General features: G+C 36.7%; 1 protein-coding gene across 3 annotated transcripts in view; it reads left to right on the top strand.

Moving 5' to 3' along the window:
- Positions 1–20,198, top strand: part of KDM4C (lysine demethylase 4C) — a 346,173-nt gene that overhangs the window by 231,712 nt on the left and 94,263 nt on the right. For 2 of the 3 annotated variants that reach the window (XM_019727138.2, XM_074330450.1), the window contains one exon: positions 1,686–1,794. The exons of the other annotated variant lie outside the window; for it this stretch is intronic. In XM_019727138.2, coding sequence (XP_019582697.2) covers positions 1,686–1,794 — 109 coding nt within the window. The remainder of the gene's footprint in view (positions 1–1,685; positions 1,795–20,198) is intronic. 3 annotated transcript variants of the gene reach the window in all.

The raw sequence follows: 20,198 nt of genomic DNA, 5'->3' as shown, positions 1-20,198 counted from the left end.
GATTTAAAGGGGACAGTTGGAGAATATGAAAAGAGTTTTGAAAGAAGAATCGTAAGTGAACGTAAAGAAAGGTAATTTGGTTTTTATGGCGGTTGTTGAAATATATTTTTGCATGAATTTTATTTTCATGACTCAATTTTAATATTTAAAATGGGGCCAAAGCATTTTATAGGCTCCTGTGAAAATTGCAACATGTAGAAATGGTTTAGGCAGAGGTTTGAAGCTGGCACTTGAAGGCCAAATTCAGAACCAAGATGTTTTTATTTGACCGACCCATCATTTTATAAATTTGATCCAAGTTTTAAAAGTTGAGAGGTTTTTGGATTAAAATCTAGATTTTTCATCTTTACTTGAAAAATGATTATGCATCTCTCTATGGCATTAACAGGGTGAGAGATAACCTGGCCTATATGGGCACGCGCACCCCAGGTTTCCATTATTTACCAGCTCACATTTATTTGTTTCCATCCTGCCTGGCCCCACAGGCACTGGACTTGGGACCCTGGGTGTAATGTAATGATGGAGTTTGCGTAATTATGTGCATTGCACGTGTTTCTGATTGCTTATCAGGAAGAATAAAGTCATTTACCATTCCTGTGTTGATAAAGTTTAGTCCAAGAAACTATTTTTGCTTAATTTGGGATCTTCCACTTTCACAGTCTTAGTAAATGTGATTGGCACTATGCTAAAAAGTATTGCCTAGTTCTAGGATGTTGCACAGGTCATGAGACTATGAGATGACTATGAGATGACAGAAGTGATAAGAACTTCTCTTCCTACTCTTGAGCTTGGACAAAAAGAAACATGTTTGCTGTAGAATCACAGTAGTTAGATATGAAAGAATGCCACAATGGGGTTGATACTTGTTTTCTCTTCCTGTGGTCTTTACAGGCAGGATGGAGTCTTAGGTTGTTTGAGTGAAACAAATATTTGACTTAAAAATAGGTTGATGGATGTGATAGTCTTTTAGGATCTTTTTAAACCTCAAGAGTCTTTTATTTGTTTGGGGCATAATATTTATGAGAAACTTGATAGTGTTAATGGGGATGTTGTGATTTTTCTGGAGTAATTCAGAATTTGAAAGGAAATACTAAGGTTTAAGTAGGAAACAAAGGAACAAGCTAAATTTCATTTCTCCTTATCTCTAGGTTCCTTTGATTATAGTAGGATTGCAATGACAATTTAATTACTTAATCAGTATTAGTTCTTTTAGAAAACTTTCGCAATTTGTTCTAGTTTGCTTTGTGATATTTGTATTATATAAAAAGATTATATACAGTGCCCAGTTCATACCTTTTGTTAATTGAACTAATCTTTTGTCACATATTAATTAGCTTACGTGTATTAAACACCTCTGTATTTCAGCATCAAATGGAATAGCAAGCCTACATTTTAGTATTTTGTCGATCAAGTGTAGAAAACTACATATATTGGTAGGATCGAGTCCTTGGTCTTCACCTAGTTTTTCATGTCACAGAGGTGGGCAGCTGTGGTATTGAATCCATCTAGGTATCATCTAATAGGTTTAAAATTCAAAGAGTAGTCTGTTTGTGATGGACTTAGGTGTTCAGCTTTCTTTCTCATCTGTGTGTTTCTCATCTGTGAGAATTGTATCACCTGATTGAAGTACGAGGTATGTAAGTTTAGGGAACTCTTGTTTATGTTTAATGTCTCCTTTCCTGTAGGTGGGCCCATGTCATGTGCGCCGTCGCGGTCCCAGAAGTTCGATTCACTAATGTCCCAGAAAGGACACAGATAGATGTAGGCAAAATACCTTTACAGAGGTTAAAATTGGTGAGTGGCAAAGCTTCTTTTTTACCTCATAAAATAGTATTAATTTCAAGTTCTGAATATTTCTATTAATACACACATTCCCAAGATAATTTTTCTCTTAGCTTCGTTTTTTTTATTCTACCCTTTTCTCCCTTTAGCTTAAGTTTACTTATCTATACATACTCTTTTCCTGTTGTATTATAAGTATGTTTATAATCGTCCTCAAATTCTGTTTGAAATAAGGCAAAGGAATACTACATTCCTGGATTACTGTGAATTTTCAAACTATAGGCTATTTGGTGAGGTTTTTAAGAAATGAATCTGAGCTATCTATCGCTATTTAACTTTAGTTTCCCTGTCTCTTGCCTCTCTTTGGTTGGTCTTGATTTAGCAAAATACATCTAACCTGATTTCATCATCTCTTCACCAAGAGACTTGCAGAGAAATACAGAAACTATTATTACTACGAAGGGATTTACTTACAAATAGATACCAGTCACTTAATTTGCCAAACTCTTTGGCCGATGATCTTCTGACCTGTTTAGAAACTTTCATAAAAATCTTCCCACTGGCTGTCATTGTTGAGAGTACTTTTCATTGAAAAGCTAGGCCTTTAATGTCCTCAACATTGAAATAACCTTGGAGTTTGACGAAATTGTGAGCCAACAGGTCATTAGGCCCGTATAGTTCATATTTAATGAGAATTTTCCCTAAAGTTAAATTGAATGACCTTAAAATACTGGAGCGTGTCTTACACATGGACTTTAATACCCTACAACTTCTTTGGTTCTTGTTATTTTTAACTTGAGGTCTTTCCACTATGGAATGTTTCAGGCACTTTAGCTTTAACTCTCTACCTGCCTATTATGTGTTTTGTTACTAGTCTTTTCCCCAACGAGGAGCTGGGAATACTTGGAATCTAGTCTGTTGTCTTTCCTTCTCACGGAAGGGACAGTGAACCCTTATTTCCCATTACAGCTCCATCAAGTATTTCACATTGCTAGAAAATATGTGGCCCTTTATGGAGCTGATGATTGCTCTTGGCAGATATGTGTCTTGAGACCAGGATGTTCAGGATGTGATAATGGAAGTATTGTGAATGAGACAGAAATGAATGGGCCATTTAAACGGCCCTTTAAAGCTCACAGTGACTCTCCTAAGAGAGTGAAATTCTTGGGCTCCTGGACTTCCAAAGGAAAGCTTGAAATCTTATATTTTGGTCACCAATTTAAAAAACAACAACACACCGATAAGAAATAAACAAAAAACATTTTCTAGAATTAGGACTACCAGGCAGAATTTTAAAAAATATTGAGTTCACTATGTCAAAGAATTTAATATTTAGCGTGGCAAATACTAACAGATATCTTACATTTTTTTCTGATTTATAAGTAATATTTATTTGCAAAAATTCAGACACTACATTTAATAATCACCTTTGGTTCTCTCTTCTGAAAGATGACTTCTGTTATCTATTTCAATGCCTCTCAGAATGAGTGGTCACTGCTCCTGGTGCTTCCCTTTAAGGACCTATATCCTGGCTCCTGTTGTCCATGAATGTTTCCTTAATGATGTATTGTTATTCACACCAGTCCCAAATGGGTTTTTAGGGAGAAGCAGGAAGGGACAGCATGGATCATTTCAATGCCATTCAGGAAGTTGTATCTAGAAATTTGAAGTCTGATGATTACATGGGAAAGTGGCAAAGCTTATTGTTTTTTTCACAATGCTATGTTTCACCTTGATTGTGTATGTCACATATTCCTTATGGAATGTTTGCCATCCTTAAACAATTGGTACCTTTACAAGAGTACTCCTTGACTGAATTTAAGATCACCTAAAGTCTATTTCAAATGTCAATGTAGAGCTGTTTGTTGACATATAGATGTCCATGACACATATTTGGGTGAAAATTGCAGGCTGTAGATCAGATTTTATTCTGTTTTTAATGTAATTTTACATGCTTGGAGAATTTCCTTTTTTAATTTTTTAACTTTATTTTGAAATACTTTTAGATTTACAGAGTTACTGTATATTCTTCATCCTGCTTTCATTAATGTTATAATGTTAGCTCTTTACATAAGCGTAGTAAATTTGTCAAAACTGAGAAATCAACATTGGTAATTCCTACTAACTAAACTAGAGAATTTATTTGGCTTTCTTTAATTTTTCCGCTAATGTCTTTTTTATGTGTTCCAAGATCTTATCTAGCATGCCACATTGGGTTTAGTTGTTATATATCCTTAGCATCCTCAAATCTGTGACAGTTTGTCATTCTTTCCTTGTTTTTCATGACCTTAACAATTTTGGTCAGGTATGTTGTAGAATAGCCCTCAATTAGGAATTGTCTGATATTTTGTCATGATTAGATTGAGGTATGTGTTTTAGGAGGCATACCACGGAGATGAAGTGTCCTTCTCATCATATCGTATCAGGGTAACATGATATAAATATAATTTATTACTAATGATATTATATACTTGGATTAGATGGAGTCTGCCAGGTTACTATTTTCTTTTTCTTTCTTATAATTTTTTTCAGTTACAGTTGACATACAATATTATATTAGTTTCAAGTGTACAACATAGTGGTTAGATAGTTATATAACTTACGAAGTGATCACCCTGATAAGTCTAGTACCCATCTGACACCATACATAGTTATTGCAATATTATTGACTATATTCCCTATGCTGTACTTTATATCCCTGTGACTGTTTTTATAACTGGCAATTTGTACATCTTAATCCCTTCCTCTTTTTCACTGCATGGAGAATTTCTTAGACTGATACTTATCAAAATGTTCATAGTGGTTAATTTAAGTGGGAAAATAAAAGGAGAAACTTCATTTTGGAGAAAAATAATCATTCAAAAATGCTATAATTGTTTGAAAGGGGGCAGTAGCCAGAAGTCTAGATAACTTTTTCACCAAGAATCCTCAAGAAGACATCACCCTTGTGAATCTCCTATAGGGCATCTGTGCCCTGGTCTTAAACAGTATCCTTTGGTGATCGGCGTGGGGTAGAGTGCACCTTTCCAGAGAATAGGATGCTCTGCCCTGTATGTACAGTCAAGTATACTTTCTGACACTAGCATTGTTTTGAAGTTTAAGTACTCTAAGAAGAGCATGGCCAGCCAGAAGTCAGAGTAGTTTTGTGCGGTATTTCACCCAGGCCAACATACGTCTAGGCAAATTATTTTACTGTTTATTTAGTGAATGTATGTGTCTTCCAGTGTCAGTTTCAGTCTTTTTCTGGAGCTGTAGCCAACCTTTTTCTGGATGCTCTACTTTCCACCCACCCTGGATGTTCTACTGTCTACCCACCTTTTTGTTTACACAGATGGGGGATATCAGGACTCAGATGTCAGTTTCAGTTTATCTCACCAAGCAATTACTACCTTACCTTGCCAAATACTTAGTGTACATTTTTGAGTAAGACATTGCTCTTGTCTCTTAACTCCTATAGTCTAGATTGGGGTTTTTCAACTTGGCACTGTTGACCTTTTAGACAAGATAATTCTTTGTTGGGGTGACTGTCATGTGTATTATAGATTGCGCATCCTTGAACAAACATACAATGCCAGATATCCCTGGGAGGCAAAATCACTCCCATTTGAGAACCACTGGTCTGCAGGGAAGACATACATATAAAGAGAAATTTTTCATGTTTGTCGTATTTAGACAGAGAATATCTTGGTTGAAAGAAATAAGGTGGAGACTAAGAGAACAGAAATTCTTAATTGGTTTTAAAAACATCCCAGAGACTTTTTTGGCAAAATTTTCAAATTTCTTATTTGTCAATAAAGTAATAGAATTCGGCAACATATGTGCATATTTTCTACTGTATTATGTAATCTGATTTAATATTTTAACATTTATTCTTATAGAAATTGAACCACCATGAATACTAACAAAGTTTCATAAAGGTTAAAACTTTGTGGGGTGTGTGTGTGTGTGTGTGTGTGTGTGTGTACACACATATGGTAACTACTGAGTAAATATTTATGGAATAATTAAAAGGCAGCACATTGTTGTTTATTATTTGTGCTTCTGGCTTAAAATTATTGTGGCTGGAAGCTTTGATCAGACAATACCAAAATTGTGTGTGCCTTTTTATTGTTTCCCTTTAAAAGTCGTGGTGATAAATGCATGCACAGCTCTGTGCATGCTGCTCACCCATGCAGCACTTGCCCTGTTGTCTGAGAGTTCTGATCTTGGAAACTCTAGTCAGTTGTGGATTGAAAACTAGAGTGACTTGATGTAGGCAAAACAAATTTGCTCATCCTAAAGCAGCAACATGGGGTGGGGGTGGGAACTTTGAGCCTCTCTCCCATTCACGCTAGGTGGTGCTGCTGTACCATTTTCTCATGTCCTTGCCCTTAAACCACCTCTTAGCAAGTGCCTAATCAGAGCCCTGCCCACACTTGTAGGGTGTATGTGAGTGAGAGGGGGTGGGGGTTGGGGGATAGGGGAGAAAGAGAGTGATATGCATGCTGGGGTGCTGTAGCCCAAACGATAGCAGCAAAGCAGGGAAAAGACTGCGTGCTGTGCATTCTAAAATGCTGAATTCCAGAGGGCAAGTTTTTAGTTCAGATTTCATTTAGTCATCTAAAAAGAGCGGATTTCCTTTGGGGCAAGTTAGTGTTTTTCTGTACAAGTACTCACCAACATTAGAAAAGCCAGTAACTGCAACAGGCTTAAAGAATAACTGAGGCATACATGAGTTCAAAATGTCTTCTGAAGTATGAAAGCTGTGTATTTAAAAAAATGCTCATTATTAGCAATCTTTCTAGAACATGAAATACTGGAATTTATGCAGAAGTATTTGAACATTTTGGTAATATTGTTGTTTGCCTTTTATTTATTCATAAGTTCAACTTGCAGCTTTTGAAATACCCCTCTGTATAATTATTTGTGTAGAAAGATTTTTGTTGAGGATGTAAGAAAGGATTTGTTGACTTTAGCAGATTTTCCTTCTTATAATGACTATTAAAAAAAGAAGAGACAGCAAATGGAAAACAACAGTTTCCGTGCTCTTTCATGGATTATGTTGATCCTAAAATAGTGTGTGCTTTGAGAGCCTTTATCTCATGCAGCCACCTTGTTTGGTAATAGCATTAGTGTGGCCTCTACTCATCAGATAACTAAATGGACAGCCATGATGAGACTAGACTTATTTTCAAGATACTGTATTTTATTTTATTCACGTTGCTGACAATTTGAAATATTTTAATAAAATTCCTTATTTTTTAAAAACTAAACAAAATGTAGTTTTAAAAACTAAACAAAAATGTTTGGCTACAGTGGTCTTAGTTTGTTCTTTCCTTTTTTTTTTTTGTTTAATAAGATTCAGCTTTGTGTAGAGTAATTATCTCAGGGGTTATTAAAGTAATTGCCGCCTCATCTAAAAATGCTACAGGTTGCCATCTAAAAGCACCAGGTTATTAAGCAGAGCCATCCTTTCATAGGAAAGAAATCGCTGAATAGGCTATATCCAAAGTAATATCCAAAAGGGAGAACCATATTCTCTGTCAGTTTAGGCATTCTTCAGATTATGAATGCATATTCCAGATTACTTAGTATTTTTCTTATCTGCTCATTTAGAATGAACTTCTTTGCTTCTGAATGACTTTTCAATACAGGAATAATTGTCCTTGTGACAATGTCTGTCATTTCCAGTGCCTTCCCCATATCCTTTAATACCTCTCCATTTATCCAGAAAACATGTGACATTGGCACCTGGTAGGATGCTGAGGACATTTCCTACCTCCCACTTGAATGGTGTGCTCACGGATAACCAGCCCAGGGGTTTGTTTGGATCTCAGATGTTTAGTGTGCCCAAGGATGAAAACAAAACAATTGCCCCCACATGATACAGATTTTAGAATTTACTCAGTCATTTCCTTTTCTTTTTCCCTTCTGTTCTGTTTTCTCTACTACTATGATTGGTTGGCCATGGTCATAACTGAATCTCTGAAAGAGGAGCACAATTATTTGAAGATGAGAACACAAAAAAAAGGAAGTAGAGAGATACAAAACACACATGCGGTTAGAATGTCTGTTTGTGCTTTTCACAATTGGAAAAAAATACAGGTAAAAATTATCAGGAGAAGAATTAAGGACAGGAATTAGAGATGGCAAGCATAATCTTTATAATATGATCACACAGAAGCTAGAGGACTAAAACAGCCTGAAGTTGTGGTATTTGTTACCAGAATGTCTATTACATACATTGATCACTTTTTGAAGATTAAATTAAAAATCTATAGAATTTATTTATTTTTTATTAGTTTCAGGTGTACAAAACAACATAATAATTAAGACATTTACACACCTTACAAAGTGATAACCTCAACAAGTCTACTATACATCTGATACTGTACATAGCTGTTCCAATACCATTGTCTCTATTCCCTATGTTGTACTTTATATCACGTGACTACATGTATATATATATATATATATATATATATATACACGTATATGTATACATACATATACGTATATATATGTTTAAATTATGTTTGACATTCAATATTATTTTATATTAGTTGCGGGTGTACGATGCAATGGTTAAGCATTTATATAATCTATGAAGTGATCCCCCTGATAAATCTAGTACACATCTGACACCATACATAATTTTTACAGCATTATTGACTATATTCCCCATACTGTATTTCACATCCCTGTGACTATTTTGTGACTACCAATTTGTACTTCCTAATCCCTTCACCTTTCTCACCCATCCCCCCAAACCCTCCCCCATCTAACAACCATCAGTTTGTTCTCTGTATATATAAGTGTATTTCTGTTTTGTTTGTTCATTTATTCTGTTCTTTAGATTCCACATATAAGTGAGATCATATGGTATTTGTCTTTCTCATTCTGACTATTTCACTTAGCATAATACGATCATATGATTTTTACCTTTCATTTTGGTTATGTGGTATATCACATTAATTGATTTGTGGATATTGAACCACCCTTGCATACCAGGAATGAATCCCACTTGATAGTGGAGTGTGATCTTTTTAATGTATTGCTGAATTTGGTGTACTAATATTTTGTTGAGAATTTTTGCACCTATGTTCATTAGGGATATTGGGCTGTAGATTTATTTTTTTGTAATGTCTTTGTCTGGTTTTGGAATCAGGGTAATGGTGGCCTTGTAGAATGAGGTTGGAAGCCTGTCTCCTCTTCAATTTTTTTGGAATAGTTTGAGAAGAACAGGTGTTAATTCTTTTTTGAATATTTGGTAAAATTCATCTGTGAAGCTATCTGGTCCAGGACTTTTGTTTGTTGGGAGCTTGTTGATTTGATTTCGTTAGTAGTAATTGGTCTGTTCAGATTTTCTGTTTCTTCTTCATTGAGCCTTGGAAGATTGTATGCTTCTAGGAATTTATCAATTTCTTCCAGATTGTCCAATTTGTTGGCACATAGTTACTTGTAGTATTTCCTTAATTTTTTTTGTGTTTCAATGGTGTTCATTGTTACTTTTCCTCTTTCAGTTCTGCTTTTATTTATTTGGGTTCTCTTTCTTTTTTTCTTGATGAGTCTGGTTAAAAGTTTGTCAATTTTGTTTGTCTTTTCAAAAAACCCGTGCTTGCTTTCATTGATCATTTGTATTGTTTTTTTAGCCTTTATTTCATTTATTTCTGCTCTGACCTTTATTATTTCCTTCCTTGTACTCACTTCGAGCTTTGTTTGCTATTCTTTTTCCTTATATGTAAAATTAGACTGAGATTTTTCTACTGTCTTTAGGTAGGCCTGCCTTGCTATGAAATTCCCTTTTAGGTCTGCTTTCGCTATGTCCTATAGATTTTGGTTCATTGTGTTCTTATTTTTGTTTTTCTCAAGGTATCTTTACTTTCTTCCTTGATCTAATTGTTGACCCATTTATTATTTAGTAGCATGATATTTAGCCTCCATGTGTTTGTGTGTTTTTCAGTTTTTTTCTTGTAATTGATTTCTAGTTTCATACCATTTGTGGTCAAAGAAGACACTTGATATGATTTCAGTTTTCTTAAATTTATTGAGACTTATTTGGTGGCCTAATAAGTGGTCTATCTTGAAAAATGTTCTATGTGCACTTGAAAAGAATGTATATTCTGCTGCTTTGGGGTGAAATGCTCTAAAAATATCAATGAAATCCATCTAGTCTAATGTGTCATTAAAGGCCACTGTTTCCTTATTGATTTTCTGTCTGGAGTATCTGTCCATTGGTATCAGCAGGGTGTTAAAGGCCCCTACTATGATTGTGCTGCTCTTGATCTCTGCCTTTATGTCAGTCAATATTTGCTTTATATATTTAGGTACTCCAATGTTGGGTGAATAAATGTTTACTAAGCTTTTGTTGGATCGATCCCTTCATTATTAAGTAAGGTCCTTTTTTGTCACTTATAGTCTTAATTTTTAAAGTCTGTTTTGTCTGATATAAGTATTGCTACCCCAGTTTTTCTGCTCATTTCCATTTGTGTTAAATATCTTTTTCCATTCCTTTAATTACTTTCATTCTGTGTGTGTATCTTTCGATATAGACAACATATGCATGGATCTTGTTTTGTTATCCATTCAGCTGCTCTATGTCTTTTGATTGGAGCATTTACACCATTTACATTTAAAGTGATTAATTTATAGGTACATAGTTATTGCCATTTTACTCATATTTTTTATCTTAATTTATTTGCTTTCTCCTTTCTTCTGCTTAAAGGAGTTCTTTGAACGTTTTTTGTAATACTGGCTCGGTGGTAATGAATTCCTTTAGCTTTTTCTTGTCTGGAAAGCTCTTTATTTCTCCTTCAATTTTCAATGATAGCCTTGCCAGATAAGAGTTGTGTTGGTTATAAGCCCTTGTTTTTCATCACTTTGAATATTTCCGCCACTCCCTCTGGCCTGGAAAGCTTCTGTTGAGAAATCAGTTGATAGTCTTACGGGAGCTCCCTTGTAAGTAACTAGATGTCTTTCTCTTGCTGCTTTTAGGATTCTCTCTTTGTTTTTAACCTTTGTGGGCTTGTTTTGGTTCATCTTGTGTGGGACTCTCTGCACTTCCTGGGTTTATATGTCTATTTCCTTCGCTAGTTTAGGGAAGTTTTCAGTCATTATTCCTTCAAATAGGTTTTTTGATCTCTTGTGCCCTCTCTTCTCCTTCTGGTACTCCTACCCTGTTTCCCTGAAAATAACCCAACAGTCAGCTCTAATGTGTCTTTTGGAGCGAAAATTAATATAAGTCCTAGTATTATATTATATTATATTATTATGTTATATTAATTATAGACCGGGTCTTATAGTAAAATAAGACCGGGTCTTATATTAATTTTTGCTCTAAAAGATGCATTAGAGCTGATTGCTGATTGTCCGCTAGGTCTTATTTTCGGGGAAACACAGTATGATGTGAATGTTTTTACACTTGATACTATCCCAAACATCCCTTAAACTCGCTCTTTGTGTGTGTGTGTGTGTGTGTGTGTGTGTGTGTGTGTGTGTGTTCCAGTTGGGTGTTTTCTGCTACCTTGTCTTCTAAATTGCTGATTTTATCCTCTGATTCATCAAATCTGTTGTTGATTTCTTCTAGTGTAATTTTCATTTCAGTTATTTTATTCTTTATTTCTGACTGATTCTTTTTTTATGGTTTCTATGTATTTCTTTATGCTTACTGTCTCTGTTGAAATTCTCACTAATTCTTTAAGTATTTTTATAACCAGTGTTTTAAACTCTGTCTCTGGTAGGTTGTTACCTCCATTTCATTTAGTTCTGTTTATGGAGGTTTCTCCTATTCTTTTATTTGGGACATGTTTCTTGGTTTTCTCATTCTGGCTGCCTCCCTGTGTTTGCTTCAATACATTATTAGGTAGATCTCCTACGTCACTCAGTCTTTGCTGGGTGGTCTTATGTAGTATGTGTCCTGGGTGGTCCAGTGGCGCAGTATCCCTGGTCTCTTATATATGCGTTCCAGGAGTGTCTCTTGAGTGTGTTCTTCTGTTGTAGTTGAGCCTTGATAGCTTTTGGTGCATCAGTGGGTAGGATTGCATCCCAGGCTGACTGACTGTTAGGATTGGCTAGTCCCACAGTATGTGAACTGCTGTGTGGGGGCTGACCCCTCAGACAGGGATTTATCCTGTAGGCTCTTGTGCCTGTTGAGACTACCCTTTGGGTGTGTTGCTTGTGGGGCTAACCAGGTTGTGCTCTCGTGTGGTCTGCACTGACCTCTGAGTGTGTTGTTTCTGGTGCCTCTTGGAGGGTGTCCTGTGCAGGTCAGTTTCAGCCTTACCTGTAACCAGCCCATGGCTACCTGGTAAGAGGTTCAAAGCTATATGTGGTTGGCTGCTGCCTGTGCTGGACCTGGAGGCATGTGGGTTTGGCCTTGCTGTGAACTGAGTCCAGCTGCCATCAAATACTGATGCCTAGAGCAGCTTAGCAAAAGGCCCAGGGCCCCCTAGGCCTGTTGCCACCTGCTGGCTGCCCCTAAGTCTCAGCCATTAAAAGAGCTTCCTTAGATATACAGACCAGGCTGGTTGAGCCTGTGTTGAGATTGTCTCTGGCCATGCAGCTCTAGTTGGGTGGGTGGGGCGTCCCAGGGAGTCACGAGGCATGGCCAGTTGTTTTTACAAGGTTAAAGCAGAGTCAGTTCTTGTGTCAGTGCCTGGCCTGTGACCACTTTACAAAACGCTCTGAGAACACTGCAGCCAGCCACCACTTGCCTTGGGCCCACAAATCCCCAAGAGCTGTCCAAGAGAGGCTGTGTCTCAAATTGTGGCTCATTACCTACCACCAAAAGTTCTCCAGGCCGTCCATTGTTGTAAAAGGCTTCCACAGTTGTGGGCTGGGTCCAGCCACCCAGGAGCTGAGAGTGCCCTTGGCAATGCAGTACTACGTTGGCGGGGCAGTATTCCAGGGAGTTAGGGGGTGTGGGCAGTGGTTTTTATAAAGTTAATGCAGTTTCGGTTCTTGCACCAGTGCCAGCCCTGTGACCATTTCGCAAAAATGCTCTGAGAACACCGTGGCCAGCCACCATTCGCCTCAGGCCTGCAGGTTCCCGAGAGCTGCCCATGAGTGGCTGTAGCATAGGTTGTGGCTCACTGCCCACCCCCAAAAGTTCCCTGAGCTGCTGTAGACTGTGCACTGCTATTAAAGGCTTCCACAGCTTGTGGGGCAGAACTGGCATCCAGGAGCCAGGAGTGCCTCTGGTGATATAGTACTAGTAATGCAGGGCAGGGACTCAGGGCATCACCAAGGTGGTGCATGCGCGTGGATTTTACCAGACCAATGAGCTCTCAGATTTGGCTTTTTGGAAGAGAGTTCAACATAGAAAAGATGGCACCCTCCTGTAGGCTACATGTGAGGCAGGCTTCACACAGCGACAGTGACTCCTGTCGCCCAGCTCTCACCTGGAAGCCACATAGCTCAGTCTTTCCCAGTACATCTCTGGTGCCTCTTGAGTTGCCATCCCTTCACCGGAGACCAGGTGAGTGTTTGTAAGCGAGTCTGTGTGCGGGCTCTTTAAGAGGGCATCTGGATTTCCAGCTGCCTTCTGTCTCACCGGGATGGACAAAAAGAGTCCTTGCTGATTTTCACTGCCAGATCTTGTGGGAACTCCTCTTCCTAGTACAGGACCCCTGGGCTGGAAAGCCCGGTGTGGGACTAGGATCCCTCCCTCTTCCAGGGAGACCTCTGCCAGCTGAGGTTCAGTAGGTGTTCAGCCACTATCTGTGGGTTTGGGATCAGCCCATTTTGTGTCTCTCTTCCTCCTACCAGTCTTGATGTGGCCTGTTCTTTATATTCTTAGTTATAGGGGTTCTGTTCAGCTAGCCTTCGGATGATTCTTAAGGATTGTTCTATAATTTATTTGCAATTTTGGTGTGATCTGGGAGGCAGTAGGCATAGTGTTTACCTAATCTGCCATCTTGGACCTTCAAGATCTATGGAATTTATATAAGTAAAATAGCAAGACAAGTTTGTGCAGTCTAAGAAATCTTGGAAAACTGCAGCAGACCTAAATGCTGTCATTAGTTTTAAACATTCTTCCTGTTTGGAAGGAAAAGTCTCAAGTAGAAGTGTTGTAAGGATATTTAAATATTAAATTGCAGGTATTAAAGCAAGTGATGTCTATCTTGATTGCTGTTATGGCATAAAAACTTGATGGTGTTCACTGACCACACATCCATCCTCACAGTGGCATAGTACAGTGCCTCTGGTTTCTAAGTCTATAGACATTCCTAGGATTTTTACATTTGAAATCCTATTTCTACAACCAAATAGAGAGAGAAATGAATTTTGGAATAGCTGAAGTTGCCCCCAGGCATTCGATGACCTCCATCTGATTTGTATTTGACAAGTGAACCAAGCACAGGCACAAGTGTTCTCTGAGTGAAGAACATTATTTTGAAAAGGAATTTACACTGCAATGATGACTGAGCTACAAGCCTTTTAGTATCTGGCTGAGACCAACTATTCTTCTTAGAAGCCTCTGTACACTTTAAAATTTGTACCTAAAGGCAAATAATAGTGAACTTGAAAGCCAAAGATTATAGTTTTGAAAGGTACATCAATTCTGAAAATAGAGTGGTTTCACTGTGGTATTCCATCTGAAGAGTTGAATCAAGAAGGGAAAATACATTCAGCCTTCCTATTTCTTAGAAGAAGGCCCTTGTTCTCTTGCTAACTGGCTTATGTTATCAGATGTACTGAATACTAAAGATGGAATTACTGAGAGATAGAGATGGGGTCTGCCTCCCGTGCTGTACGATCACTCTGAGTCCTATTTAGTTAATGTTACAGCAGCGTTAGAGAGCAACTTCACTTTCTTTCTAGAGGAATCACAGGGCCTCTGTTAATGCATTTTGGGAAATGTAAAGACATATTGATTATCTTTCATCACTTTAAAAGAAAAAAGTAGTGTTGTAAAGGCAATCAAAAAAGTCATTATGTCCCACATTAACTCATGTGCTGATTTATTCACATCTTCAGTTATTTTTAAAGGCAAAGAGGAATTCTAACAGAATAATAAACATTGACAACGATAAGCAAGTTTAGTGTTTAAATGCAGTTGAGGAAAAATTTGCTTTTTAATAGTCAACTACTGAAGGAAGAATAAATAAGCAATACTACAAATGAGATAATTGTGGTATGGTATATAGGGCCCTATTATTTAATAAGTCCAGTTTAAAATTTACAGTATCATTAAGAACATTCTTCGGGACTTCAACACACACATGTCCCCAACTTTGTAAGATTTTTAAGTAAGTGTAGTGTACAAAAAATGTACATTTAGTAGCTGTATAGTACTTAACTGTCAGAATGATTTGCTACAGGGACTAGATCCTATTGCAAGCTGTCAAATTTGTATATTGCTGTAATACCAAACCATAAAATCTTTTGAGTAAAATGGAAAATGTCAGATGGGCATGACTACAAGTAATATACTTTCTGAAGGCTGTAGATGTCTATAGGAGAAAATGTGTAAATGCATGAAATGTTATCTTGTTACTATGGATTTTTCTTTATCTGCTGAAAGAAAACTGTGAGGCAAAAGGAAATTGATTGGAGCCTTTAAATTTTTAGTTTTGAACTCATTTTTCCTGAGGACTAATTTTAAACACATTATTAGACAGATAAGTAGAACTTCAGATAATTCATGATTAAAGAGTGTTGTTTTATCTTATTTTTTAGCTTGCAATGCTGAATGGTCCATTTTTTCTGATCTTGTCTGTGTGATTACTGATGGATCTTTTAATTCAGTGAGTGGGCTGGGGCCAGGGTTCCTGAGCTGGGGCCAGGGTTTCCGAGCTGGGGTCACCCCTTTCACTCCTACATTGACTGGGTCAGTACCAACAAACACATGCCAAACCAAGGCAGCTGCCGGCGGCTCTAAACAATCTCTAGGGTTTTGCTTGGTCAACAGTGATTGACAATTGAGAGATTAGAATTTTCAAAAGGTATAGTCATTACTGTAAAACAGTGGACTCATTGTTATTTGTTTTTCTAATATTTTAGTATAAATTAGGTTATTTATTACCTCAGAAGTGTGTTTTAAAAAGCAACAAAAAATTATAAAATGCTTTTTGTACAAAGTGAGAATCTTTTCTTACTTGTAATTAATTTACCATGAGTCATTGTGGTATATTTTAGGCATATTCTCACAATTTAGTGATGTCATTTTCTAACATGAGCTCATAGATGCAGGTACCCTGTTTCCCCCAAAATAAGACCGAACAATCAGCTCTACTGCGTCTTTTGGAGCAAAAATTAATATAAGACCCGGTATTATATCATATTATATTATATTATATGACCGGATATTATGTTATATTATATTATATTACATTATATTATATTGCATTACATTACATTACATTATTATACTGGGTCTTATATTATAGTAAAACAAGACCGGGTCTTATATTAAGTTTTGCTCCAAAAGAGCATTAGAGCTGATTGTCCGGCTAGGTCTTATTTTCGTGGAAAAACGGTACCAGCGCAGTTTTAGACAGCCACAGTTTGGATTTATTGATTTAAAATCTAAGGTTTTCTGCATTTGTCTGGATTACCCTTTGGATCACATGATTCTTAGCCTCTGTTGCACTGAGATTGAGTGTGCAGTCTCTCGTAAGACTGTTTTGAGTCCTGTGTCCTCCTCCTAGGCAGATTTGGCCTTGCAGATTAACCTCTCTGAGCCTTATCTGTAAACTGGGGTGGCTGTGAAGATGCAGTGAGCAAGTGAAAAGCCTGGCATGTAGTTGCCTTCCAACTTCATCATTGCTTATAGCGAATGAAGCAATCCCTTGCTGCATAAATAAGCTGTCTTTTTGCCAGTCAGGACCAGAGCAGATAAATATTTATCAGGAGGGAGTAGGTTCTTGGTGTTTTCTCCTCTGTTCATTCATTCATTTGTTCAATAAATATCTCTTTAGGATTGGCTATGTGGTTAGGTGATAAATGTGCTTTATTTTTGCTTTTATAGATACTATAGAATAATGGAAGTTACTGAAAATTAGACAAGCAGTCGCAAAGCAGTATGAAAAGGTCTGTTACCACAAAAATCCAGAATACAGTGAAGGACCTAAGTAGATAAGAGGTATGAGGGTTGGTGGTATATGGAGTGTAGAAAAGCATCCTGGAAGGAGGAGTACCTAATAATGCCTAATACGAGGCCTGAAAGATGAGAAGAGCTAGCTGGAGACGGGGTCAGGCGAATACCAGTATGCTCAGTAGCCTGCAAGTGGGAGAGAATTGGAAGGTCTATGAAATTAAATTTCAGTAGAGCTGGAGCATGAAGTATGAAAAGGGAAAGATGAGTCTGGAGAAGAGGATCCTCAGATGACCTAGAACTTGTGTGTCCAGTATGGTAGCCACTGGCCACTTACAGCTATTGAGCAGTTGGAATGTGGTTAGTGTTACTGAAGAACTGAACTTCAAATTTTATTTAAAATAAGCTAAAATTTAAAACTAAAGCAGCATAAACACATGAAACACAACTATGATTTTGATAGGTCTACGTTTCACATTTCATACACTTGAAAATTTCATGTTCAAATTAAGATGTGCTGTAAGTGTACATACCACATTTCAAAAACTTAGTATGCAAAAGAGAATGTAAAATAGCTCATTAACAGTTTTTATATTGGTTACATGTTAAAATGACAATATTTTGGATTTGTTGAGTTAAATAAGATATTATTAAAATTAATTTCACCTGTTTCTTTTTTTATTGTGTAAAATATGTTTAACAAAAAAATTTTCATTTTAATATTTAGGTGTATAGTTAGTTCAGTGGCATTAAGTATATTCACATTGTTCACACCCCTCTATCTCCAGAACTTTTTCATTTTTCCAAACTGAAACTCTTTATACTCATCGAACAGTAACTTCCCATTCTCCCCTCTTGGAAAATTAAAAATTACATTGTGTGACTCCAATGTATTTCTTCTGGATGGTGCTGCTTTAGAGGATTTTGTTGCTTTAGAGGATTTTGTACTTTATTCTGAACAGACGGGAGAACGTTAATGCCCGATAAGAAGTGGAATAGTATGATCAGATTTGTATTTCAGAAGGGTATTCTGCTTGTGTTGGGGACAATGACTCGAGTGAGCAGCACTGGAGGCAGAGGGGGCAGTTTTGATAACCATGTGAAAGTGATTTGGGCGTGAACCAGGAGACAGAAAAGCTAACTGATCAGAGGCAGCGTGGCTCAGACTAGGTGTGGAGGAGCTGGGGTTCTGCCACAAGCACCTGGGGGAGTGTCGTCCCATGCACGGGGAAGTACATTTTGGACATATTTAATCTGAGGTCCTTGTTGTCCATCTGTGTGGCTCAGGAGAGAGATGTGCCAAATCCTACTTCTGGTGGCTGTGTAGATGTATAGCAGCTTGCTCCCCTGTTGTTAGGGCTGGAGCTGTGTGATGTCCAGTTACTGTTGCTGGTCAGTATTTCAGGGGCAGTGAACAGCTGCGCTTTGTCTGGATGAGAATTTGGTTCGTGAGAATACTGGTAAGTGTAATAGGTAAGACAGTGTCAGCCCTGGGAGTTTCGTTTATGTTCTGTCTTAGAGTAAAGAAATGAAATACATGGAAAATGAAAACAAAACCTATAGAGATGAAATAGTTTGTTTCGCAAAAAGATGAGCAAGAAGAAAATTCCAGTGTCCTCATGAGGAAATGTGTCCTGTAACCAGTGAAAACATAGTCTACACTGGGATATTGTCGCTAAGATGTGTGGCTACGTATGAAACAGGATGTGTAGTTAAGAAGCACAAGGGATTGCACGAACCCATAAAAAGTTATTCATTTCAGAATTGTTTTGAGTTTTAATTTCAGTTTAATTTTGGTTTAAAATCGTCTTTTCACTAATAGTTTTTTAGATCAAACCACCTTTAAGATAAAATTTTAAATTGCGGATTTTTCCTGTTTGGAATATAAAATACATTCCATCTTTCTTTAGAAACCAAGTATTTTACTTTAGATAAGTGAAAAAGTAGTCAAATAAATTGACCACTTTTCATTAGAGGAATAGTGCATAAGGTTAATTAAAACTTTCAAATTTTTCTCCTAGAGCCATCTATTACTCCTTATTGATTTAAAAATTCATCAGTTTTAAACACTTATTTTCTATGCACAAAGAAAAAAATGTTGTGAAATATTTTCAGTAAATAGCAGATATTTTTCAGTAAAAGAATCATGATATCCTGGCAAAGGTATAATTTTAATAGACTAATGAGCTTTCTGAGCAGAGTCGACTGAGCCTCATCTGATTTTTACAATGATAAATTGACTGTGTCAAAATTTGCAATCTAGTCTGGTGAAATATTTTACTATGAAAGTTTAATTCTCATTTTTTATTTATGAAAGCAGTGGTAGTGTCACAGCAGCTTATAATATGCTGGCCATTTGGTATGATTTATTTCAATGAATGTCACTTGTTGATGTGTTTAGTCATTGTTGACCCATACTTAATTCTAAAAACTCTAAGTGGTGTGAAATGTAATAAGTCAGCCACTGTAGTTAAAACACACACACACACACACACAACCAAATCATAATCCACTGATCCATTCAGTTGTCTTTTCCTTACTTTAGTGATGTCATAGCTTCATATTTGACGGATGTTGATTTTGGAAGAGTACAAGCTTTCTTTAGTATTGTGGGGATCTACTTAGAATAATTTCTACCACAAAGCATATATTTGAAATGTAACATAATCATCTTTCATTACATAATTTGGGGATTCTAGCTTGTTGATACTTTAAAGGTTTAGAGGAAAATTGTGGAATCAAGAGCATTTCTTTCATTCATTTATTAATCTTTTATTGAACAAATATTTTTGGAGCTGATCACAGTGTTTGGTGCCCAGTGATGGGGCACGAGATGGAGAGGGTCATTCTTCTCATGGAGATTACGTTCTGGAAGGATTTAGATATAGAACTTCTAAGGATGTCATTTTTCTTTTGGTAGTTTTGAAAGTCAGAAGGGAAGACCTAGATTAAGGCATTCTTCTTCTAAAGCGTTTCTTTACAGAGATGTAGTGAACATTTCTGTTTCCTAACGTCAGGATATTTATCTAATATCAATAATTTCGAACAAATAGATTAAAATATTAAAGTATGCATTTTTCAGAAATGATGAAATTAGTTTGAGATCATTTTAGAAATAATAAACATCTATAAAAACATAAAATTTTTTAAATGGTATATTATTAACATAAAATTTCAAGTTGTTCATAGTTCACAACATAGAACCTTATGAACAATGCAACATTCAAATGAAACATTCTTCATAATGTGTACTGTTTCAAATACCACAGTGTCTTGAAGTTCTTTATTTTGTTTTTAAAGAATTGAGGGATTATGTTGTTATTTCTTTTCTAGTACACAGTGAAAGGCATAAACTCAGTACTGCTGCAGAAATGTGCTTTAAAATGTCTCTAGGAAGAAG

This window comes from Rhinolophus sinicus, linkage group LG04 (genome assembly GCF_036562045.2).
Source record: "Rhinolophus sinicus isolate RSC01 linkage group LG04, ASM3656204v1, whole genome shotgun sequence".
NCBI classification, from domain to species: Eukaryota; Metazoa; Chordata; class Mammalia; order Chiroptera; family Rhinolophidae; genus Rhinolophus; species Rhinolophus sinicus.
The sequence above is the reverse complement of the archived record's forward strand: the minus strand, read 5'-3'. Positions and strand labels throughout refer to the sequence as shown.